Source organism: Mirounga angustirostris, unplaced genomic scaffold (genome assembly GCF_029215605.1).
Source record: "Mirounga angustirostris isolate CCGP_5_RB_7025 unplaced genomic scaffold, mMirAng1.0.hap1 SCAF_12, whole genome shotgun sequence".
Taxonomy (NCBI): domain Eukaryota; kingdom Metazoa; phylum Chordata; class Mammalia; order Carnivora; family Phocidae; genus Mirounga; species Mirounga angustirostris.
In genome coordinates this window covers 107,189,777-107,215,583 of record NW_026991720.1, presented here as the reverse complement: position 1 = coordinate 107,215,583, position 25,807 = coordinate 107,189,777, and the positions used below count along the sequence as shown (strand labels likewise).

Sequence of the window (25,807 nt, the reverse complement as noted above, 5' to 3'; positions counted from 1 at the left end):
GCCGGGACCCCCTTGGCTGACGGAGAGGACGGGCGGGGTGACACACACTGCGCACATCACTGGGGCGACTGGCAGGAAGAAAATGTGCACCGCGGATGAGCTGAGCGCACCATCTCGCTGTGCAATGTTCTGACGGTGTCTCTGTGCTTGGGAAACAGACAGTGGTGCTCTCAGGGACCCAGGGGTCCAGGGTCTCCAGCGGACTCAAACGGTTCGGGGAAAGCACGCAGACACACAGGCACACGCACAGGATGAAGACGGGGCAAAGTACAAACGATTGGTGAAGGCAGGACTCGCCTGTACCGTTCTTGCAACTTTCGTCTACATTTGAAATTACATCAAAATAAAAGGTTTAAGACGTCACGTGCATTGTCATGTGCATGATCTGACCCCAGCGCCCTCAGCAGCTCAGCGTTAAGAGAACGAGAGGCCTCCCTTCCTGTCCCTGGAAGAAGACACCTGGAATCACGCGAAGGAGGGAAAGCAGGCCTGGGGAAGAGGAGAGCGACACGTTTTTACCGCACATCCTCTGGTGCCGCGTGACTGTCTTACGTGTGCGTGAGCAAATCAATCAGGAAAATGAAAACGCAGAAACTCGCGGGAAGGAACCCTTCTGCACCCACAAGGGGAGCAGCATCCTCAGGGACGCGGCCTATCCTTCAGCTCCATGCTCGCTCGCCTCCGCCCGCCTCCCTGCTGGGCAGCCCAGCCGCGTGCCTCACGCGCCACCTGCTGGCGGAGCGGGCCACTGCGGCCGAGGCGCGCCAGCCCTCCGTGCCACCCTGGCACCCACCCTCCACCATGCGTGATCTCGTGACCGCGGCCACATCCCACCTTCCGGAGAGCCCCCGCAGCCAGCAAGATGCCCGATGCAGCGTGGCACTCCGCAAAGATGAGACGTACCGAGGAAAGGACGTGGCTTCGAGGGGAAGCCCAGCAAATGGACTTGGAGGCGAGCACCCGCCTCAGAGCCTGGTGGCAGAGCGGCCCCGCGGCCATGGTGACCCCTGAGAACCACACTGCTGACTGTACGGCCCCCTGCTGGCCCGCCCACCCCAGCCCCGCCTGGGCTCCCGGGGTGTTCACGGCCTATCCCACACTTTACACCAAGGAAGGTGTAAAGTCAGCAGCACTCAGGACCCCGGTCACCAGCTCTGTGTCCCCACAAAGACTCTGAAAAGCAAGGACACCAAGCTGGCCAGTCCTGTGGAGCAAACCAGTTCAGCCCCAAGAAGCCAAAGGAGTTCAATCGGAGCATTAAAAAATAGAACAGAACAGAAAATACCGGATCAATGGCCCCGGAAGCCCATGACCAACACACAGCTGAAGTAAACCTCTAGGACAAATGGCTCATCTCTGCGACTCGCGCAGGACGGCACAAACACATCGCCCTCTGACAAAGTAAACCACATGTGGGGGCGCAGGTGCACGTGCCCTCCACCAGCGGGGGACTCACCGAGGTCTGTGTTCGGGCCGGCAAGGAGCTGCTTGAACTTGTCGAGCCGGGAGGCCTCTCATTCACTTAACGCTGAGCTGCTGAGGGCGCTGGGGTCAGACGTGCCACCCACGGCGGCTGCCACCGAGTGTGGGAGAGACTGGGACCGCTGCAGAGGAGCAGTGTCGCCGGCGCTGTCTGGGGAGAGAGGGTGCAGGGGGTGAGGATGGCCTCCTGGACCCCCCCCCCACGGTCCTGTTCCCCAGTAAGAAGGCTCCCACCCGCGCCACCTACCCTTCGGGAACGCCACCGTGCCACAGCCATCCCCTCCTCCCGTAACCGGCCAGTGCAGACCCGCGTGACCGGGGCAATAAAGTGAAACCAGTGAACACCCAAGAAGCCCACTGGCCTTATTGGTAGAGCGTTACTCCCTGGGAAAACAGACGTGCCTCACACAAAAGCAAAACGACAACCAGAAAACTCCAGACCCCCCCGGCTCCCCCACTGCTAGCAGGCCTGCCCAGGTGACACAACCCAAGGATCTGCTGGTGCCTGTGGGGCTCACCTGGGCCTGAGCACAGAAGGAAGCCACCGAGCCACATGTGGAGGAGCATGAAGCCCACAAAGGCACTGCACCCCTTGGATCTCCCCAAGCCCCATGAGGGAGGCGGGCAGGGACCATCACCAAGAGAAAGCACAGGAAGCTAGAGCGCATGCAAGCAGGGGAGGGGCAGCAGGCTGCAGGCCTGCCCAGCACCCCCCGCCCCAGGGCACCACCTACCACCACGCACAAAGGCCCACCGACAGGGACACACAGGGCCGAAGTGAAACCGTGCGTTAAATCCAGGAACCCAGACCAGGAAGAGCCACAGAAAAGAGCCCAAGGCCCAACACCCACTCAGAAAGAGCCACCAGGGACCAACGAGGGGCCCACAGGAACAGGCAGCACCAGGCTGTACACCCCCAGGTCTAAATACCCTTGAATGGTCACATCTCCCAGAACTGAAATTTAAAGTAGAGGAAAAAACCAACTCCAGGAGATGGGGCGGGAACCAAACAAAGTGAAGAAAACATGCCGGCTCCTGGCCGCCGCTGTCAGACTCCCACCGACCCCCTCCTTCCCGCAGAGCTGACTCATTACCCTAAAATCGAGGCCCCGAAAGGCTTCACACAGAAACCCTCAGGCTACAGAGGAGCAGTGTCTGGCCCAGTTAAGCTTCCAGAAAAGCCTGTAGAGGTGGGCGCGTCGAGGTGAGAGCAAGTCCCAGCCCCTCCGCAGGGCTGACCCCTCGCTTGCAGGAGGTGTCCCCACCGGCCTGCCCTCCGGGAGGCCCGGGGCAGTGATGCTCAGACCCCCTCCTCCCCGCCCTCAGAATCTGCCACTCCACTGTGCGTCATGATTCCTCAGGAAAGACGATGGGCGGGAGGAGGGATTCCTCGTTCTAACGCGGAACCAAACGTGCTGAGTTTTACTTCTCCGCCATCTTAGAGAGCATCCCTGTGATTTACTCCGACATGTAAGGACCACGTCGTCCTGAGCAGAGCACACATCCGGTCCCCCTCTAAGATGGGACGGGCAGGGTTTGCAAGGCACAGTGATGCCCCCTGCCCCCCGAGGAAGCAGGAAGGTCAACAGCACGTCTCCCTGCTACTGTAAGTGGAAAACACTTCAGTGTCCCCCTCCGGGGCAGCCAGTGTTCACCCAGGACCCACTTGCAGCTCAGTCCCCATCAGCGATGGACAGTCCTCCCCAGCCACGCCCACTGAGCCCTTCGCAGCCAAAGGCGCAGGCTCCCCATTACGCCAGCGGCACCCTAGACCAAGCAAAGGGCATCTGACTTCAGATACAAAGGTACAGATACCTCAGACGCTGATTAAGAAAGTCAGGACAGTCGAAAGGTAAGCAGGAGGCGCGGGGAAGGCCAGCCGGAGACCCCTGCTGCAGCATCCCGGAACTTTCAGGCTGCCATCTACCCAGGGCTGAAGGCCAAAGGCGAGGGCAGCCAGCAGGCCCTGTGGACGCTGCGTGGGGTGACGTGAGCTCCCACGCTGGCGCACCATAAAGGGACAGGCACCGACACAATGCCGGCAGTGGGAAGGGCAGGCAGCACTCTGATCACACTGGGCCCCGTGAAACACAGCATCCAGGCCCCAGAAACACAACTCCGCTCCGAGGAGCACAGTCACATGAAATGGCACTCACAGGTCCCTCACCTCAACAGAGGCCTGGCCTGGCCCTGGGCCGTGGGGCCGGTGCAGGGACAAGAGTGGGGCAGAACATGGAGGAGGGGAGAGCCCGCGGTCACCAGGCCCTGAAGACACCTCAGTTTAGCTCAGCAACATTCACGTAATGACACAGGACCCCAAAGGGAAACAAAGGTAATGGGACATGGTCCCTGCCTTGGGGGAACTTGCAAACCACGTAGATGAGGTGTGCAGTCAGCCAGCCCAGCCCACCCGGCACCTCCCCTCGGCTGGGATGGCCCCACCTCCTAAGCCTGGAGCCTCACCCTACGGGTAACCTTAGAGACATCACCTCCTCCCTGAAGCCTTCCCTGACACGTCCTGGCCCTCCTCAACAAGACTGAACTGGGACTTCTACCCGTGGGTGCTTCTGGGTCCTGTCCATCACTCCAAGGCTCCATTCCACCCACGGAGGTGAAAGACTCAGATCCTTGTGTTTCCCCACTAGACTGCCTGCCAGTCAACACATCTGCGCCGGGCCCAGCCCTGTAAGAATGAGGGCTGACGTGGTCGTCTTAGCGCCAACACCGAGTAAGCCATCCCCACGACTAACAGCCCACCAAGGGAACTGAACACAAGCCCACGAGTTCTGCGCACCACTGCCAGCCACCCGTGGGGTCGGCTCCCTGAGAGGCCACCTCGGGCTCCAGAGCGGCCCTCTCCCCCTTGGCACTGTGCACGGTCGGGCCAGAGAGTCCCCTGGGGGCCAGGCACCCTGGTCTCTGCCTACTTCATGCCAGGAGCACACACTCCCTGCCCCAGATGTTAACAAGAAAGGTCCTAACACAGGACCTCATGTCCCCTGGGGGCGGCATCACCAGCGAAGAGGCCCTGCTCTCTGTGGGGAGGTCAGCAGCTAGCAGCAGGCCCTGGCCTCAGACGCCCTGGACTTGAACCCTACCCCACCGCTCAGCATGCTGGGCGAGCCACGTGACCTCCCTATACATCCCCCGTAAGCTCTCTCCTAGACTGGCTGCAAAGTCAGAGGGATCTGTTCACGACGAGGGCCCGAGACAGTCTCTGCCCCACAGTAAGCGATGGACAAACACTAGCTGCTATCATGAAATGAACTGCTCACAAAAAGCCTGCTCAGAAAGCAAAGGAAAGATGGTTGATGCGCAAGCAGGTAGAGGCAGAAGGCAAACACAGTAATCGGCCCCTTCCCCAGCATGAGCCGCTTGGGGCATTCTTCACCTGGCTTTTACAGGAGGAGGCCACCCCAAGGCTCCCCACCCTGGCAGGATGCAGCCCAACTGCATACCTGGCCATGGGCTGAATGCTGTGAGGCCCCAAAGTCCGTATGCGCAAGTCCTTCTCCAGACGGGACGGTGTTAGGAAGAAGGGCCTCAGGTTTAGAGGAAGTCAGGAGGGTGGGGTCCCCTGATGGGATCGGTGCTCCTGAGGAGTCACGAGACAGCCCGTTTCCCCTCTCTAGTCTCCCCCATGTTGGGATACTGTGAGAAGGCAGCTGTCTGTGCCCCGAAGAGAGCCAGGACCCAACCGTGTTGGCCTCCTGACCTGACTTCCGGCCTCCAGAACTGGGAGACCTAACTTTCTGCTGCTCATGCACCATCGGCCTGTGGTGCTCTTCGCAGCAGCCCCACGGCCTGAGAGAACAGGAGCCTGCCCGCTCAGCCGAGATGGGCCCCCACCTCTACGGGTGCTGAGGCCCGCCCCCCAGCAACTGCTCAGATGGCAGGTGTCACAGAGGCTCTACCCAGTCCCCAGAGGCGTGGGGCACAGCAGAGGGCAGAGGAATCCGGGGCACCTGCCAACTTGAACAGGCACCCAGGCTGAGGGTACTGCCCGGCTGGGGCGCGCAGGCGGTAATCGGCATAGGATGCGTCAGTCTCGGGGAACCCCGACCCACTCACAGAAGCCCTAACCAGATTTTCATTTTTAAACTCAAATACTTTGAAGTTCAGCCTATTTTGGAGAAAAATAGTTCAGATTCCAATATGAAAAATGGTCAAAGGAACTAATTCACAGCGTTCTCACCCACGAAGACGTGTGATGTTCCAAACATTAGTCAGCTCCCGGGAAGGGTTTCTGAAAACTAGACAGGGGGATGAACGCCAGCTCCGTGGTCCCAGCAGGGCAAGCTGAGGCTGCCCGATGCCCTCTTCTCTCCTCTGTAAACAAGGGGCAGTCCCCCTGACCCCCAGAGACCCTGGGAGAAGGAGGCCGTGAGTCCGCCGCGGTGCAGGCCGGCCCCTCTGCCACCAGCTCCCCACGCCTCACTGCCTCAGCTCACTGATGCTCACGTGTCACCTTCTCAGTAGGGCATCTGGACGCTCTGACTGAAGATTACGCCCCAGGTCCAGGCTGCTGTCGCCACCTCCCACCTCCTTCGCGACCCAGGGCGCTTGTCTCCTCCCCGCACGCTCCAGGCCTCCTTACTGACCCAACGTGTAGGTCGGTGCTTGTCCCCCTCACCAAAACACACACTCCAGGCCAGGGACTTCCTGGGGGCACCCCAAGCCCTAAGAGTCTGGCCCATCACAAAGGCTCATCAAACACTGTGTTGTTTTACATCATAGACACCCCCAAAAACAAAAAGCAAAGCTACTGAGAGCCGTCTCCAGAAAGGCTACTGAGCACCAGGCACGGGGTACAAGACATGCGCTGATCGCATCCTTGAGTGTATGACCTGGAGGCAGTCATTCCACACCCCAGACTCTGCCCCCTACAGACTCTGAGCCACGTGCAGGTGTCCCGGCGGCGGAGGGGGTGTCATTGGAAGCTGCCGGAGGAGGTGCAGCCTCTGAACGTGCAGTTGGCCTGGCCCCTGAGCTGGAAATGTCCCCCTGGGACAACCGGGGCACACTTAGAAGGGAGACACAGTCCCCTGGGGCCTGGTGCTCACTGTGGGCCTCTCACAGCCAGGCCACGAAAGCCACACACCACACCCTCCACCCGGAGGAGAGAAAGTAGCACTCAGCTGGGGACACAAAGAAAAGTCTACGGCTTCTCCTGCCTGGGAAGGCCTGTGGGCACATGGATCACAACCTCTAGGTCTTCCAAGGGCACGAGCTCCTGTGGCAAAGAGGACGGAACGCCCGCTAACCTCCCGCACAGAGAGGCCTCCAGCCCCTCTCCCTCGCAGCACTGCAAGTCATCTCCTCGTGCCCCCGCCCACCTGCAGGACAGGATGTGTGGCTCTCGCTGACGGACTTCACCAGCCGAGGTCACCGCTCGGGACCGAAGGAGGCTCTGCCGAAGGCTGTGGCTCCTGCTCGGGGCCCGGCGTCTCCTGCGGCTTGCGGCGCTCCTGCCGCTGGCTGTGGTTGCGCAGGACGTGGTGGGCCATCTCCATGACCACGTCGGTGTTCAGGCTCTCGGCTGCCACGGCCAGGAGCCCGTCATCGTCCTCGCCGGCATCCCAGGCGTCGCTGGTGTTGCTCTCAAACTCCGGGAAGGTGCTGATGCTCTTGGCCTTCACGGGTGTGGCGGGCGCCTTGGGCGCGGCCTTGAGCAAGCTGCAAAGCAAAGGCAGACTTCAGCTGTCCCCTCGGAGGCTGGAGCGGAGTCACCCCACGACCGGTCAGAAAGGAGCCCATGGATGAAAGGTGCACATTCAAGCTTCCAGTGTCAACTGAGCTGAGGGTGAAGAGCAAGCACAACCCAAAGAGGCATCCGAGAGAGGACTCCTGGGGCACCCAGGGGGCTCAGTCGGTTAAACGTCTGCCTTCGGCTCAAGTTGTGATCCCGGGGTCCTGGGATCGAGCCCCACATCGGACTCCCTGCTCGGTGGGGAGTCTGCTTCTCCCTCGCCCCCCTCCCTACCCCCCCACTCTTGTGCTCTCGCTCTCTTTCTCAAATAAATAATCCTAAAGAAAAAACAGAAGAGGACTCCTAGGATTCGGGGGCAGGAAGGAGAGGCTCTCGAGGGGCAGTACCGCTGAGCAGTCTCTGCTCAGTGACAGAAGCCATTCAGGAGGAACCCCAGCACCGCAGTCACGGCATTCACAGGGAGTCCCCAAACCTCACCCGGGCCAGTGCCCGCAAACCTCCTAAGGCAGCAGTGGGGGCGGCGGGGGCAGGAGCGGCTGTCCTTTGGCGTGCAGACGTGACACAGCACCACTAGGGCAAGAGCCCCCGCGGGGGGCCCAGTGACACCCGCCAGCACGGGCGGGGGGTCACACCAGCCCCCTGCGTGGCTCTGGTGGAGGAGCCAGACACAGGGGCAGAGCGTGTAGTGGAGGTCAAGGGATGTGAGCTGACCACCGAGAACAGGCCCGGGGCCAGGCCCTCCCGTCAGCTAAGGGGGTGCCAGCTTCGTGCTCTCCTCCACTTTGGGCTGGGCTTCCTCCTCTGCCCTTGTCCGGAGGACCAGTCGTGCGAGGCCCTGACGCGTGTCTGCTCGAGGGAAGACCACGCTGCTCCCCTCAGGACCCCGAGGAGGCCGGCGGGTCACCAGGACGCCCAGGCGCGTGCGTGATGCAGCATGACCACAGGCCTCACTTACGTGCCGTGTAACAGTGGGTCGAAGGGGGGGTGCTGGGCGCCGTACACATGCTGGATGCTGTTTAAAAAGAAAGGAAAACCGATTAGCTTCTCTCCAGCTTCCTCAAGAGCCCACACTAACTCGGGAAAAGGACCAGTTCCCAGTAACCTACACGCCTGAGCAGCAACTCTCCCTCAGCTGCCACGGGTCCCGAGGGCCCGTCTGGAAGGGATGAATGGCGCCACACAGGTCCACGCCACACACACAACGGGGCATTCAGCCTGCCGGGCAAATGGGCCTCAGCCCAGGGAGCCGCAGCCCTGACCGCATCGGCAGGGCCTCAGGTGCCGCTGCCGACGAGGCTGCTGGGAGCTGGGAGCCACTCAGCATCGCCCAGTTCCAGCAGCCTCTGCTCCCGGACCGTGTGCCAGGGGCAGGACTACGAACTAATGCTGAAATGCCCATCTGGAAATTCCCATCTGCTGCCATTTCGTCAAAGACAGAATGCAGAATCACAAAAAGAAGATAAATGTGTTTTTTAAAGACTTAATGATTTTATTATAAAAGTTTTCTGGGGGCGCCCGGGGGGCTCAGTCGGTTAAGCGTCTGCCTTCAGGTCAGGTCATGATCCCAGGGTCCTGGGATCGAGCCCCACATTGAGCTCCCTGCTCCGCGGGAAGCCTGCTTCTCCCTCTCCCACTGCTGCTCCCCCACTCGTGCCCTCTCTCTCTCTCTCTCTCTCCCTCTCTAATTAAGTAAAATCTTTTTAAAAAAGATAAAAATTAAATTTAAAAATAAAGTCTTCTGTTCATCAGAGTAAACTTGGAAAACAGATGGAAACAAAACAGCCCCCGTGGCAGACACCAGGGCGGTCCACTGAGTGGCCGCACCCGCACCCCTTCCTCGGCGGGGGCGTCCAGCCAGGGGAGGCCCTGTGACCCAGCGCAGCTCAGTCACCAGCAGTGTGGGCCCTTCCTCATCTGCCTGGAACACACATGTGAGGCCTAGAGGTTCCCCAGCCTCATGCCACCATGAGAAATGAGCAGGAGATATCAACCACCCGAGAACGCGGGCACGGCAGGAAGATGAGAAAGAGCACGGGTCTCGGGGGCACTGCAGCCCTGCCAACACCTTCATCTTAGCCCAGCACCAGAACTATAAGACAGCAAGTGTGTATTATAAGCCAATAGGGTTATGCTGATTTGTTACAGCAGCAGCAGAAAACCAAAAGAGAACAGAATGGTGACAGACAGGTGACAAAGCCATCCTCTTGGCTTATGGAAGCTTAAAGGTCTCTGTGGTTAAGTCAACCTCACTTTTATGCGTTACACGGGGCTCTCCTTTGAGGACTCTACTTAAAAAGGCCCACGCCCAACTGTCTTAGTCCATCCCGGCTGCTATAACAAAAATACCACGCATGTGGCAGCTTATAAACAAAGACATTTATTCCCCACAGTTCTGGAGGCTGGACGTCCAAGATCAAGGTGCTGGCAGATTTGGTATCTGGTGAGGGCCTCAGCTGGTGCCTTCTGCTGCGTCCCCACCCAGCGGAGAGGCAGGGAAGCTCTCTGGGGTCTCTTTTATAAAGGCTCCAATCCCACCCTGGGGGACTCCAGCCTCAGGACCTCCTCACCCCCTCAAAACCCCCACCTCCTAACACCCTCAGTCTGGTGGGTAGGGCTTCCTGTGAGTTTTGGGAGCGCACGAACATTCAGCCCAGCCGACTTACTGAGATGGCATAAATCTCCAACTGTGTCCTAGTTCCACACTTGTGTGGTTTTATTTTTTACCCTTGAGTATTGAGTCACCTAGAATTTATTTTATTTTGCTACAGACTGTAGAAAACTTTTTTTTTTCTTTTGACAGAGAGAGAGATAGCGATAGCAGGAACACAAGCAGTGGGAGTGGGAGTGGGAGAAGGAGGCTCCCCGCCGAGCAGGGAGCCCGATGTGGGGCTCGATCCCAGGACCCTGGGACCATGACCTGAGCCGAAGGCAGACGCTTAAGGATTGAGCCACCCAGGCGCCTGTAGAAAACTTTTTTAAAAAATAATCCACTGCTCCAATGACATTGGTTAAAAACCTATCCTATTCCCTACTGGTTTGCGGACACTGTCTTCAATACGCCGGAGATTACTCTATGCTGGGGCATTTTTTCAGTTTTCCATTCATTCCTCCATGTCTGTGCCTGTGACACAACATTTTAATTACAGAAAATGTTCCCTTTTATATCCTAAAATGTTTCAGCAAAATTTAACGGACATTCGATAGCCCCCACGTTGCGACGGGGTTCTGAGGAGTACGAGGCAGGCAAAGACAAGCACACTGGACTCCAAACTCGCACGAACCTTTAAGTTTACCTACAAAAATAAAAAAAATGAATTGGCATTTATAATGTTCTTGGACAACAAAAACATGGTAAACTGGAATATTATTCAGTGAAATAGTCATCAGCTAAAAAATAAAGTGCTAGCTCACGCTGTAACACGGAAGAACCTGAAACCATCACGCTACGCGTGGGAAGCCAGTCATGAAAAAACACCTATTCTGGGGCGCCGGGGTGGCTCAGCCGTTGGGTGTCTGCCTTCGGCTCAGGTCCTGATCCCGGGGTCCTGGGATCGAGCCCCACGTCGGGCTCCCTGCTCCGAGGGAGGCCTGCTTCTCCCTCTCCCACTCCCCCTGCTTGTTCCTGCTCTCACTAACACTCCCTCTCTGTCAAACAAATAAAAATCTTAAAAAAAAAAACACCTATTCTATGATCTCACTGACATGAAATGTCTAGAAGGGAGACAGAAGGGAGACTAGTGGTTGCCTGGGTGGAGGATGGGAGACTGGGGTGACAGCAGAAGACTACAGGGCTTCTTCCTGAGGGGACAAACATATTCTAATGTTGACTGTGGCGACAGATACACCGCAGTACCACTGACTTTCACCCCTTAAATGAGGGAATGGTGTTGTACGTGAATTTTAATGGGTGAACTATTATTATATGTGAGTCTCAATGAAGATGTAAGTTTTTAAAGGCAGCACAGTTTCCACCTGGTTCTCTTGGGTTCTCTCTTGGAACCCAGCCACCAGGCTTTGAAGAAGCCCACATGTAAGCACTAGAACCAACAGCTTCAAGGGGGTGTCCCAGCTGATGACGGCCGGCATCAACCTCGACAGGCGTGAGTCACCAGCCTTCTTCTGATTTCCCTCCCAGCCTCTGAACCTTCCCAGTGACACCATGGAAAAGAGACCAGTCTGACCCACAGAATCCAGGAGGGTTTGGGGGTTTGTTGTCATTGTTGGAAAGAAAGAGTATCAGCCCACGGAGGTCATGCACAACCCCTCTGTCGTGGTCCCTTTCCAGAAATCTCTTGGAGGCTTCCCCGACGTTGGTAGGTTTCCTGTTTTAAGAACCAAAGGGCCTGGGTAATTGCTCTAGGCTTTAGCTTCCTCGTCTCGGAAATGGGAATAAGAACGTGTAAGAAATGAGACAGCCATAAATGGCAGCAGCTTGACTACCGTCAAGTGACCTACAGACAGCATTCACCGGTACTATGCACCTACCTTGCTGGCTTGCACCCTTCCCTTATGTCTCAGTACACGAATAGGGCTCAAAACCAGCAGGCAGTGGGCCTCTGCCCTCTATGTGCAAGGCATTTCCATGGGTCTTGCAGTGTTACCACACGCTGCAGGCCCCTTGCCTCCCAGGAAAGCGCCAGTGCATTAATTCTTCATGGGCACACCACTTGTGTTTATTGAGCAGAAAATGTTCCAGCAAAGTTCAAGCTCAGACTAAAAGGCATCTCATTTTATCTTATTAAAATTGCATTTTTATCTGGTCTTGCATAGCCAAAAAGAAAAACAGGCTTCAGCTAAAGCCATTTTAAAAGAATAAGTAGCACATCATGAAATCTTTCTTTAAAAAATATGTTCACCAATAAACTTTTTAATGAATTGTACTGCTTAAAAACACCACAGTAACTCATTGCTTTAAAGAGGACCCCAGTGATTCCTCACAAAAAGCAGATACACACGACATAATGCCACTTCTAGGCACACGCCATGAAAACCCCTTGTGTAAGGACGCAGAAGGCAGGTTCAGCGATGTCGCTAACGCTAAAAAGAAAAAAAAAATTTAAGAAAAACTTTTATCCATCATCAACTGAAGAATGAATTCACATTATCCCTTTGTCCATTATCAAATGAGTAACAAATAAAGGAACAAATGAGGAACATACACCTATAATGGAATACTAACCACAATGAAAACGAAGGAACTACAAGAACCAAGATCGGTGAACTTACAAGCCTACCACTGAAGAGTAACTTGAATATGCACAGTATGATGTCATCTATAAAAAGTTTTTAAAACGAGAAAATGAAACTATCTACCATGTTGGATACATACATGGTGGTCAAAACTCCCAGCTCATGATGGTGATGAAAACAAACGGAGAATAGGATGGGAGCGGAGGGCTGGGGGTGGAGGGGACTCTGGGGCCGGGAAGAGGATGCAAGGCTTCAACTCCGAAGAGCCAAAGTGCGCAAACAGTCCCGAGGCCCATCGGTGGGTGACCAGGCACACGTCGGAATATACCGTCAGCTTCCAACAAGGAATGAAGGGCTGACAGCCGCTCCCACGTGGATGAAGCCTGGAAACATCACGCGCAGCGAAAGGAACCAGTCACGAAGACCACATTCATATGATCCCACACGCATGAATAAGCACATGTCCAGAATAAGCAAGTCTACAGAAACAGAAAGCAGATGAGTGGCAGCCAGGGGCTGGGGAGGAGGGATTGGGGAGTCACGGCTGGTGAGGCAAATGCTCTAAAATTGACTATGGTGATGATCGTCCAACTCCACAGACTAAAAACACTGAACTGTACACTTTAAGTGAGTGAAATAGAGGACAGGTAAATGACGTCTCCACAAAGATGCTGAAAGGAAGGGTGGAAAGGGGGAGGGGGGGAGGGAGGGAGGGAGAGAGGGGGAAGAAGCAGGAGGGTCTCCTCCCTGACCGGGTGTCCGGGAAGGTGGCTGTGCCGCGGGGGGCGAAGGCTGGAGCAAGGCAGCCCTTCTGCACCAGCCACCCGGCTGACCTTTAAACAGGTCCGAGTCTACCTCTGCAGCCCCGAATGACAGAAGTCCCTAATGCCACCAGCCCAGAACAAAACATTTTAGTAGCTTCAAGTGAAGATGACAGACATGATATCACCCCTGAACTAAGACCACGAAACTTCAGAAGGATTCATTGGTTATCAGCAGGCCAACAGTGGGGACCACAGCTACATTTTCTGGGCGGGCGGGTCTCCATCCTGTATATAGTATACGTAGTGTATAGCGTTAGCGACCACACAACTGGGTGGCCGGGAAGGACTCTCAGATGGAAGAACAAATGCACGAGAACTCACGATGAGTCATGGACCCAACCCTGTGGCCCCACAGAGGTTCCCATCCAGCTGAGAGGGAGGCGCCCAGACCAAGGACCGCACCCCACAGGGCAGCCCAGGGACAGGCAGGTGGAGAGATGCCCCCCAGGATGGCGCCCGGAAGAGGACCCCCTGACAATAGCCCCTGAGTTCTCAACAGAGCACACCCCTCCTGCATGAGGCACAGGGAGTCACCCCTGCAACGCCCCCACCAGGAAGGGGAAGGCAGGCGACAGAGACAGTAAAGCTGAGATTCACCACAAGCAGGAGGTGGGAGCGAGGGGCGCCCCAGGCAGAGGGGGTCACAGGTGAGGACAGGCTGGAGACACGGGTCAGATGGGGGAGGCCCACAGAAGAGAGACGGGGGCCCCTGAACAATCACCGCTGGCTCCTCAGGACTCTGCTCCACCACCTTTACAACTCGGGCAGGGAAAGTATAATAAAAACCAGAATCTGAGGCTGTCTGAGTGCCCACTTGTGGATGGCCAAGTGCTCAAGCCTGGTCCCCCTTGGAGAGCCCCCTTCATTCGGCAGACACTGGCTGCGCACCTGCTGCAGGCAGCGGCACCGAAGCTGGAGAGACGCCAGGGAGCCAGGGACACAGGGACAACCCCTGCCCGCCCCCGGCTCCCACGATGGCAGGCGATCATCTGAACACAGGTGAGCAGAGCAGCGGGAGAAGCAAGAGGGCGATTCTCTCCCGCGTGTCCTGGCAAACATGTCTCTGGTCTAACTAGGACGCCCCACCACCAAGGCCCTGGCTCGGCAACAAAACTGACGAGCAAGGGACCAGGATGGCTCTCTGTTCCTCAGTGAAAGGCTGGAGTAGCAGGGCTGCTTTCAGCCCTGAGACAGTGAAGCGTGAGAGGAAGGGAAAGTACGGAAAAGAAGTGTCCTAAGCACCTAAAAGGAAACCAAGAACCTATGCCGGCATTTAGGATGAAGTGCTCGCCCGCAGCTCGGGCGCGGGGCATCAGTGGGCAGGTCGGGAGCCCCCGCCGCGGCCACCACCTCCCCAGCCACCAGCCTCCCCGGCCGGGGTCACAAACCATGCTGCGCCCCCTCTGCGCTCAACATGCTTTTCTGAAATATGAACTCAATTGGCGACTGATTTACCATTAGGCTCGCTCTAACACACAGCGATGTTCCCCAGGTTTATAAAATATTCAGAAGAAGTAAGTTTTCCAAGGAAATTAACTTTAGAGGGCTTCAGAGGAAAATGCGTGAAACACCACTATCACCACAGGAAACAATTCCATCGTCCCTCCACCCACAGCAGAGTCTGGAGCTCTCGGCCCCCGCGGAGCCAGCTGCAGGCACACGTGGCCCCACGGACCCAGACCGGAGCACCTCTCGAGCTGTCCCAGCAATGACACCCGCGCCACCCCACCCGGCATTGCCGCTCAGCCTGTCCCACACACTCTTGGCCGTCCAGTGCCCCCACGGGGCCAGAGCTCCCCGTGAAACGGACAGGATTTGTCTCCTGTCATGCTCCTTGGGGCCCCCAGAACCCAGCAGAGACTCGGGCAGTTGTTGAGTCGATCAGCAGGTTGCTCCATGGACAGTCTCTTGGAATAGATCTTGGAAATGAGCATGTTTACAAAAAAGTGCTCCTCCAAATGAGAAGAGGAACGTGTGAACTCACAGATACATGGGACAGGCTGGTGGCTGCCTGATGTGGGGGGAGTCAGGCAAAAGGGTGAAGGTGGGCAGGAGGCACAAACTTATATAAGTCCTGGGGAAGTGATGTGGGCAGCACGGTGACTACAGTTAGTAACACGGTGTCGCAGACTTGACCGCAGCTGACAGAGAAGACCTCACAAGTTCTCACCAGAAGAAAAGCAATCTGAACCTTGTGTGGTGGTGGAGGTTAAGGAGAGGCTGTGGTGATCATCTCACAAGATATACACGTATCAAATCATTACACTGTCGCCCAAAACTCATACAATGTTCTACGTCCACGAGACCTCAACCCAGACAAAAGTGATGGGTGTGTATTATGGAAAACAGAAGATACGATGAGTAGGAAGAAAGGAGGCTTTGGAATCAGCAGGGAAAGTGTACAGCGTGGTGGCCAGCCACCCCCAAGTCCCACCTTCCCTCAATCCTCCTGCCCTCGTCTGGCCTCCAGACGCACCTCGTCCAGCCCTCCCGACTTTGCTCTCCATCCCCCCATGCCACCGCACCCCCTTTCCTGCCGGCCTGTCCAGGGGCTCCTCAGACTGTTCTGCACATTCCTGACCTCCACACCCCACAGCCGAGGCCCCAGCCCTGCCTTCTTCCCACTTCACGGGAAACCACGCACTTTCCTGATGCTCCTGACCGTCTCTAGGTAAAGGGTTCTCAAACCGCTGCCTCTGGGGCACCACTGGCAACTCAGCCACACGCTCCCCACCTCACATTAACGGGTCCACTACGGAAGTCAGCTCTGCCCCAGTTGCCACACCTCATGCCCACTTCTCACAGTGTCCAGCCCCGGGACAACCCCCACGGATCAGGCAGAAGACTAACGAGCGCACCCTGCCTCCTGCACCCCCCCACGCCCCTCTGCCACCAGCAGCTCCTGGCCCTCCTGGGCCGCCAACGTCTGTGGCGTCAAAACCCACCTGTTATCCCCACCACCTGGATCGGGGCTCGGTCTCTCCTCCTGCCCAGGTCACCAACTCCCTCCATGACCTAATCTCCATGAATGGCAATCCAGGAGCCCAAGGGCCCCCCTCCCCTCCTCCCTGAAGCAGGCCACCCGCATTCAGCCAATCTCCACGTCCTCCTAAACCCTGAACCACTTCCCACAGCTCCACCCTCCCCTCTGTCACTGTCCCACGCGGCTGACTCTGGTTCTGGTCTCGGCTCTGCCAGTCAGGGGACAGCTTCACTCCCCAGCTCAAAGTCTGCAAGGTCTTCCTGTCGCCCTTGGGGAACAACTGGAACCTTCCCTGTCCCTCTCCCGCCCCTCCCCTCACCAACACCCCCGCTTGGGGCCAGCGCTGGCCTCCAGCCCACCCCGTCTGAACGCCCAGCCCCCTCGGTCAGGTCCCTGCTAGCCACGCTCTTCTCTCTTGTTCACCTTTTCCTCGGCTGGGCCTTCATGCAGCCACTCGGCTGCCACACAGGCCAGCCCCGGGCCCTGTCTACAGAACACCCCCACAACCAAGTACAGACCTATAGGAACGGACGGTCCTTCAAGGTCCAGTTTGAGGTCACCCCCACCCTCCTCCACCAGCATCTCCCGTCCCTCGCCCACGCTGCCCCAGGAACTGGGAGCGCCCCCCAGACTGCCCTGCAGGGGCCCAGGCCAGCAAACTTTAGGGCCTGTTGTGCACACAGAAGGCATCCAATAAATGCTTGAGACATTTAATGCTTCTTCGTTATACAAATATTTGAATGATTGAGCCTTTTACACGTGAAGGAGTTAAGTTCCACAGGACAGAGCACACTCTCTCAGAACCCAACAGGAGAGCGCCCTCTGATCAGCTCCTGCATTTCCCTGGCCTGACCCATCCCAACTGAGCCACTGAAAATCAGGCCGGTCTCTGAATCCACATTTGGTCTGGAAATAAAATGCCACATAGCTCTAGTGAGTGGTTTTGGAACAGAAAACTAATCCAAGAAAGAGCACAATCCTAAAGAGAAAACAAAACGGGGCCCAGAGCCACGCCACTGCGGCCCGACCCGAGGCACTACCAGCTCGCCCGGCAGACGGCCCGGCAGACGGCTACTGTCGGCGGAGGCAGGCCTATGTGCTCCTTCCCCACCCCATCAAACTGCCCAGCGCCCCCGACAGGAGGAGGAAAATGCTTTTCTCCTCCCAGAGCCGGCCTGAATTCTGAAAGCAGTGTGGCCAGAGGCCCCCTTTAGATCCCCACGCCGACAGCCCAACACATCATCCCACCAACTGGCTGGCCTCACCCCCTGCAAACAAGTTCACTGGAAAAACTAGAGAACCCCGTGTATCAACACCCTCAAACGGACTGCCCCCTGCCTCCAATGTTCACAGTGGCGCCGAGGGACCCGTCCCCTTTCCAAGACCCTGCCCTTTGCCCTGCTCTCCACACACATCATGCCCAGGGCCCCGTGACATTCCCAGTCACCCTGCGGAGGGCTTTCCGTGAAGGATCAGGAGCTCATCCAGAAGACAGGAATTAAGCGCTGTTTGTCTCCCCTGGGCATAAGCCTTAGAGCCAGCAAGCCTTATTCTTTTAGTTGAATACAAAGGTTCACTGAAAGAAGGGTCCTTTCAAAACTGGAGCAAGGTATACGTGGGAACAGGTGCAGAGCTGCTCCACGGCACATTTGAGAAGCGTACCGAGGGGGCTGGCCACGAGCAGCATGGCCAAGCTCAAGTGCAGAGGCTGTGTGAGAAGGAAGACAGCAGGCGACAGACATGCCAGCCGGGGCAGTGGGCACACACCAGCGCCGGCGAACTGCAGACCCCCAGAGGATGGATGCCAGGACGGGCAAGAACACCCAGGAGGGTCCCCAGGGAACAGAGCTAATGCCGTCGGGGACCCAGAAGTGTCCAGCTCTGCCCTGAACTAGCATGCCTGGGCTCAGAGGCGGCTCACTCGCTTAGGAGCCGCGGGCCTGGGACAGACGCAAGCTCGGCAGCACCGACTGGGCAGACGGGAGCACACTCGGGCAGGGCTGCCACAGGGCCTGGTGCGCGGGCTCCCCGGCTGGCTGTGCGAGCCCCGGCAACAGCATCTGCAGCCCTTAGTTCACGTGACTGCAGGCGGTCCACACTGTTCTAACCACTGACGACCACGGGCACCCACCTCTGTGACCCTCAGCACTCAGGCTGGAATTGCCATGTTAACCCCCAGAAAAGAGGAAACAGCATTTCAGAATGGGGGAACACAAAGACTAGGGATACTCAAAATGAAAGTCCCCCAAGCCCAGGGCCCCACAGACGGGAAGAACCCAGGCTGCCCCATTCCCTCTGGGCCTCCCAACCCCTCCGCCTCTGGCCTGTGGAGGGAATATCAGGGTCAAATTAGAAGAAGCTGTTCCTCTCCTCCTGAAGAACCCCCACGCTGTGCAAATCCGAGCGCACGGGAACCGCGTTCCTCACCCCCAGGCCAGAGGAGCCGGGCGAGGGCCGAGCCCAGGGGCCAGCAGTGGGAGCCAGCTCTGCCACCCACCCACAGCCCAGGCTTCCGGGTCTGCAAACCCCCGGCCGCAGGGAGGGCCGACGGCGCGGCGCGTGTCAGGACCCCGGCAGGAGAGAAGCAGTCTCGAGCGTGCAGTGTCACAACAAGGCCCACAGTGCCTCGTCCGGGGTGTGGCACAAAACCCTGCCCCAGGACGTCTGTCCACAGCCTCGCTCGGCATTGTCTGCGCTCCCAGGGCCCGGCACAGGGCCATCCCGACACCCGGCTGTCTGCAGGACCCCCGGCGGACCCGTGCTGCACCCCGAAGTGCCTGCAGGGCCAGACTCCAAACTGCACACGTCTGAGCACCAGGAAGCTGAGGAGCGGTTAGAGACAGAGCTGCTGGAGAGGCCGGGGCGGGGCGGGTGTCCCATACTGGCCCCGGTCACTGCGCCACCGTCCTCCTCCGTGCTGCACGCAGGCAGGGCTAGCCCAGGGCAGTCCGGGGAACAGAGAAACAGACGTAGGCTCCCAGGGCACTTTGACTCGTTCCCACCCGTGACCTCCGACCATGTCTTCACAGCCCTCGGGGAATGGAATACTTGCCCCTGCTCTCAGTTTAAAAAAAAAAAAATGTTTAATCAAAATCATCAGGGATTTAATTATTTTAATCATTTCTGTCCTCACTTAAGATTAACCCATAAGAGTCTAGACTTGCTACATTAGACAAATGTGTAAAAGAGAAAAAACATGATTCACATCAAGTTCATTTTTCAAAATGTTTCCAGACCAGCTAAAAAGGCATTTAGTAACATCAAACAGGACCACCAAGAAACAAACAAGCAAGAGGAACTGTGTGCATAGCAATCCACCCCCACCCCCACCCCCGGTGCTTCCAAGGCGCTGGCACAGTAAGACCAACTCCACTTACAGACGGAGCCCAGAGAGACCCGCTCGCCCAGGACACAAAGACCCACCCGAGAGACTCCCGGGCTCCTCGCAACACGGGAAGAGAGGAATAAACAGGCACTCCGTCCAAACAGCCACTTCAAAAATACAAGCAAGGAAACAACAGGTTTCTGAAAACACAAGAGCAAGCTGGTCAGGGCAGCAGATCTGAGCTTCCGGAAAAAGAGGCAGGGCCTCCACCTGGTTCCTGGACCCAAGGAGACATGAGGAAGAGCCCTCCCAGTGCTATTCCAGTCCTTCGGGACTAAATGCACTTCGCAGAGGTGGGCGGTGAGGGGCCAGCCCACCCGGGAAGACGGAAGCAGGTGCCCTGTCCACATTCAAGGGCAAGACTCTGCAGGGTCAGGTGCGGAGGGCTACCCACAACCCTTCCCATCCAACATCCCTCCCGCACATTCCTCCAACCTTCCTCCTCCCACTTCAGGGTTTTTCTGTGGCTGCTCTAACGGTCCTCCACACACAGCCTGAAACACACTTATTATCTTAAAGTCTGGAGGTCAGAGTCCAAGGCAGTTCTCACGGGACTAAAGTGTAGGTGTTGGCCACTGCATTCATTTCTGGACGCTCTGGGGAGAGTCCACGTCCTGCTCATGCAGGCTGTTGGCAGAATCCAGTTTCCTGCGGTTGTAGGACCGAGGTTCCCGCCGGCTGCAAGCAGAAGGCCACTCCAAATGCTGGAGGCCACCGCACCCCCCGGCTCATGGCCCCCGCCTCCACTTTCAGAGCCAGCGACAAGACAAGCGTCCATCTGCTGTTGATTCTGACCACTTTTAAGCACTCACTCCATTCTACTGGACCCACCAGGCCACCCAGGAAAAGGTACCACCTCAGGGTCAGCAGATCTGCACCTTCCACTCTTTGGCCATGTGGTCTGGTTCCAGGTTCCAGGGATAAGGATGCAGACATCTTTGGGGTTCATCAGTCTGCAACCACGCCCCATCCCTCCGGCCAGAACCCTGGTGATCGCCACCCTTCAGTGCTTCGTTGCGGCCCTTTTCTATGGCCTTCTGAGCCCTGCCCGCCTCCCACCCCTCTTCTCACAAGGCTCCCCTCCTGCCGTCCTCCTCCCCAGCCCCAGGGTCCCCGCAGCACCCTTCCCCTGCCAGGAGTGCTCTGACGCCCACCCCGCATCTCCGCATCTGTGCATCTCTGTGGGCTGGCTCCCTCTCCACCTACATGTCTCAGGTCAGGCATGACCTCTTCTGGAAGGGCATGGCCTTCCATCGACGCAGGGTCCTGTGCTTCTGCCAACGCCCCCAGATGATGACCTTTGAAGAACATACCAATATGCTTACCGTCTCCCTCACCCCAGCAGCCTCTGAGAGCCACATCTCTTGGCTCAGCATTCAGCACGGGACCTGGCACACAGAATGCGTTCTGAACGAATGAACTGTCCCCCCAACAAGTCCTCCCCTCAGCTGATGAGTGATGGCGGCCTGTTACAATGACGGTGGAGCTCATGTCTCACCGGCTCGGAGACTCCTCGGGCTGTGACCGCTGGAAGCTGAAAGCTGTCGGAGCCACAACACCGTGAGCTGTCTTCTCCTCCAGCTCCACCCCAAGCACCCACAGCCTTGCCGATTCAATCTGGGCCCTTCCTGCCTCCATCCCGCTCACAAACGTCGCCCTCCACAGGCCCCACCGCCCGCACGGCCTGTGCGCAGCGCTCGCGGCCCCGGCGGACCCACGCCGGAGGGCCGCCTGCACTCGCACCGCGGTGGGCAGTGACTTTGTCCTGCCACTGACAGCTAAGTGTGGCAAGAGTGCCACCCACAACTGCAGAGGGCAGCCGCCCCTCGGAGCCAAGTGGGTCGCTGGCCCAAGAGAGAACCAGCCCCAGAGAGTCACAGACTGAACGCGTCCTGATCCCCACCACCCGCCCTCTGATTCTTGCAGCACCACCGTCTTCACCTGGACGTTCAGCACAGCCTCCTACCTGGTCTCCCTGCGTCCGTCCTTCCCTCCCAGCCCCTAACCTGCCATCCACCCAGAGGCCAAAGGGATCCTGCCACACCTCTGCCAAGACCCTCCAAAGCGCTCCCCCGTCAGAATAAGGGACAGGAAGCCCACGTCTTTCCACTGTGACCACGAGGCCCGCCCCCACCAGCTTCCGGACCTCGTGCCCCAGGACTCTCCCCCTCCTCCCTTGGTTCCAGTCACCAGGCCCCCCGCTCTTCTCGAGCACACCGCTGTCGCTCCCAACCGGGGGCTTTCCACTGGCCCTCTGCCCAGACCACTGTCCTCCCAGCCACCCAGGGGGCCTGTTCGCTCCCCTCCTGTGAGTCCTGCTCAAATGTTACCTCCTCTGTGAGACCTTCTCTGGCCACCTTATCACCGGGAAACCCTCCCCACTCCACATGCCTCCCAATCCCAATTCTCTGCTTGAGGTTTCAATAACAGGATAACAGTTCCCACCTTCTCGGGGGTAACTCTCTTCTTAACTTAGTCATGGTCTCTATTCTCTGCCCCTCCAGCTCCGCTGTAAGCTCTGAGACAGCACTGGTTCTGATCTGTTTTGTTCACTGGTGTATCTCTAGCCCCTGGAGCTGTTATTGGCACCAAGAGTTGGTTAAACAAATATCTACTGAATGAATGAATTTTCAAACTCTCAAAGCTCCTCCAAGAGGCCCTCTCTCGTGCTCATCAAAGAGAATCGGACCAGACCGAACAAATATGTGCCTGGAGATCTCAGCCACTTAGGTCTCATCCAGCTTCAGCAGGTTACACTGGCAGAAACTGATGGCCCCAGGGGTGACATGACCTGGTGAAAGTCACACAGAGATTAATAGAAAAAAAAAGGCTGAAACCCAGACCACAGAACCAAGTCAGAGGTGCTTCCACCACATCACACATCCTGCTTCATCCAGAAGTTTCTAAGAAAGCCCCAGCCAAATAGACAATCTAAGGACCAGCGTGAATAGAGGAGGGGGGGCTACTGGCAAGACCACCTCTCATGCAGTGTGAGACCCTGGCCAAATCACCTACTAGAGATACACCAGTGACACAGTTTTTCTGGTAAGACTCCATCATTTAAAAGATGATGGCAGGGCGCCTGGGTGGCTCAGTCGGTTAAGCGACTGCCTTCGGCTCAGGTCATGATCCTGGAGTCCCGGGATCGAGTCCCGCATCGGGCTCCCTGCTCGGCAGGGAGTCTGCTTCTCCCTCTGACCCTCCCCCTTCTCATGCTCTCTCTCTCTTAAATAAATAAAATCATGGGGCGCCTGGGTGGCTCAGTTGGTTGGGCGACTGCCTTCGGCTCGGGTCACGATCCTGGAGTCCCGGGATCGAGTCCTGCATCGGGCTCCCTGCTCGGCGGGGAGTCTGCTTCTCCCTCTGACCCTCCCCCTTCTCATGTTCTTTCTCTCTTAAATAAATAAAATCATGGGGCACCTGGGTGGCTCAGTTGGTTAAGCGACTGCCTTCTGCTCGGGTCATGATCCTGGAGTCCCGGGATCGAGTCCCGCATCGGGCTCCCTGGAGTCCCGGGGTCGAGTCCCGCATCGGGCTCCCTGCTCTGCGGGGAGTCTGCTTCTCCCTCCGACCCTCCTCCCTCTCATGCTCTCTGTCTCTCATTCTCTCTGTCTCAAATAAATAAATAAAATCTTTAAAAAAAAGAAAAAGAAATCTTGACATCTGGGGCGCCTGGGTGGCTCAGTCGGTTGGGCGACTGCCTTCGGCTTGGGTCACGATCCTGGAGTCCCGGGATCGGGTCCCGCATCGGGCTCCCTGCTCGGCGGGGAGTCTGCTTCTCCCTCTGACCCTCCCCGCTCTCATGTGCTCTCTCTCATTCTCTCTCTCAAATAAATAAATAAAATCTTAAAAAAAAGAAAAAAAATAGTATGATGTCGGGCGCCTGGGTGGCTCAGTCGGTTGAGCGGCTGCCTTCGGCTGGGGCCACGATCCTGGAGTCCCGGGATCGGGTCCCGCATCGGGCTCCCTGCTCGGCGGGGAGTCTGCTTCTCCCTCTGACCCTCCCCCCCCATGCTCTCTCTCTTTCTCTCTCAAATAAATAAATAAAATCTTTAAAAAAGAAAAGAAATCTTGACATCTGTTTCTCTCTAATCTACGTTCGCCAGGCACTGTCCACGCACTGTCTTCACCTTCCCCGGGGCGCGGGCCGGGGATCAGCCGCACGCTGATCAGGACTTTGGAGCCGAACAGCTTCCAGGGTGCACCCGGGTCATTGCACGCACTTCATTTTTTGTTTAATTTCTTTCTCTTAATTCGCTTCCTGCTGCGGACTCAAGAAAGGAGTTGGTTTTGCGGCCGGAAGGTGGGGTACGTGGAAATTCACAGGGAGGCTCAAATCCACCGGAGCGAGTCCTCGAGCTCGAGGCCAAGCGCAGCCGAGCGCGGGAGGGACAAGAAGGCCATTCAAGTGGGTCCCACCGCCGCGCCCCCCGGAGAGGCGATCGCCCGGCAAGCGCAGCCGAGCGCGGGAGGGACAAGAAGGCCATTCAAGTGGGTCCCACCGCCGCGCCCCCCGGAGAGGAGATCGCCCGGCCAGCGCAGCCCGCGCGGCCAGCGGGCCAGGTCCGCACTCCCCGAACCCTTCGCAGCGCGACCCGAGTCGGTCCCCTTGGGCTTCCCAGGGCGCCCGGGATGTCACCGAGGAGAGCCTGCCGAGGAGTGTCACCGAGGAGAGCCTGCCGAGGAGTGTCACCGAGGAGAGCCTGCGGCCTCGGAAAGCCTCGCGACCAGCTGCTCCTCCTCCCTTCAAGCCTCGGTCTGCGCGCAGCCCCCGTCACCGCCCAGACCCTGCGCTCGAGCCCCCCGGCCCCCCAACGTCGCTCTCGTCCCCAGCAGCCCTCCCCAGACCCCCGACTCCACCCGCAGCCCCGCGGGCCCACGCGCCCGCCCGACCTCTGAGCCCTGACCCCGACCGGCCTCCCCGTAACACCCACCTGCCCGGGACTTCGCCGTTGCTGCGCCTCCAGAACCGCTTCCGGGCCCCGTCGCCGGCCATGGCCCCTCCTCCTCCCTCAGGCCCGGCGGCCCTTTCCTGCACCCCGAGCGGCCCCTCAGCGGCCCCCGGACGCCCGAGCCCAGCGCCCAGAGGCTCTTCCGCCTGCTCCCGGAAGTCCCGCCTCCACACGCCCGGAAGTCCCGCCTCCGCCCAGGCGCGCCGGACGCAAGGCGCGGGCGTGACGGCATTAAGGGGCGACGCCGGGGAGGGGGTGTGGCGGCTTTGGTGCGGGCGGCTGGCTGGGGCCCCCGTCCGGCTCTGTGCTCTGCTGCCGGGCGAGGCGGCGGGAGGGTCCGGGGCGCGCGGAGGCAGCAAGGGGCAGCGGGGTCGGCGGAGCGGGGGGGGGGGGGGGGGGCGGGGGGGCGCCTGGGGGTCGCGGAACCCGGCGCAGGAAGCACCCGGCAGGGTTTTCGAAGAGTCGGCGCGGAGCGGAGGGAGAGTCCGTCTACACTGGTGGGGCGCCGGGCGGCTCCGTCGGCCCGCCGTCTGCCTTGGACTCGGGTCATGACCCCAGAGCCCAGAGGCTCTTCCGCCTGCTCCCGGAAGTTCCGCCTCCGCGCGCCCGGAAGTCCCGCCTCCACCCAGGCGCGCCGGACGCAAGGCGCGGGGGTGACGGCATTAAGGGGCGACGCCGGGGAGGGGTGTGGCGGCTGCGGTGCGGGCGGCGGGGGTCCGTGTGTCGGCGGCTGGCTGGGGCCCCAGTCCGACTCTGTGCTCTGCTGCCGGGCGAGGCGGCGGGAGGGTCCGGGGCGCGCGGAGGCAGCGAGGGGCAGCGGGGTCAGCGGAGCGGGGGGGGGGGGGGCGCCTGGGGGTCGCGGAACCCGGCGCAGGAAGCCCCCGGCAGGGTTTTCGAAGAGTCGGCGCGGAGCGGAGGGAGAGTCCGTCTACACTGGTGGGGCACCGGGCGGCTCTGTTGGCCCGCCGTCTGCCTTGGACTTGGGTCGTGACCCCAGGGCCCTGGGCTCGAGCCCCGTCGGGCCCCCCGGTCGGCGGGGAGACTCTGCTTCCCCCTCCGCCTGCCCCTTCCCGGCTGGTGCCCTCGCTCGCTCGAGAGCTCGCTCGAGTGAGTGAAATCTTTGAAAAGAGCGAGTCTGCGTTGGTTACGTGGTGAAATGACAGCTGCTGAAGTTATTTTTCGGTGTTTTGGTGTTTGCTTTTCTTAACTGGACGTAGCCAACGAAGATGTGGGGTGACGTGCGTGACTGGCGCTGGATTTCTCTTGGTGGCGGACCCGGAC

At 58.5% G+C, this 25,807-nt stretch overlaps 1 protein-coding gene across 1 annotated transcript; it reads right to left on the bottom strand.

Moving 5' to 3' along the window:
• Nucleotides 1–1,462: 1,462 nt before the first annotated feature.
• Nucleotides 1,463–24,775, bottom strand: LOC135362196 (TBC1 domain family member 22A-like). The gene is made up of 4 exons (XM_064575616.1): nt 24,509–24,775; nt 8,148–8,204; nt 6,819–7,158; nt 1,463–1,633 (listed from the first exon to the last, which is right to left on the bottom strand). Exons 1-3 carry the CDS (start codon nt 24,568–24,570, stop codon nt 6,855–6,857), a joined length of 423 nt encoding a protein of 140 aa, XP_064431686.1. The 5' UTR covers nt 24,571–24,775; the 3' UTR covers nt 1,463–1,633; nt 6,819–6,854.
• Between the last annotated feature and the right edge of the window lie 1,032 nt (nt 24,776–25,807).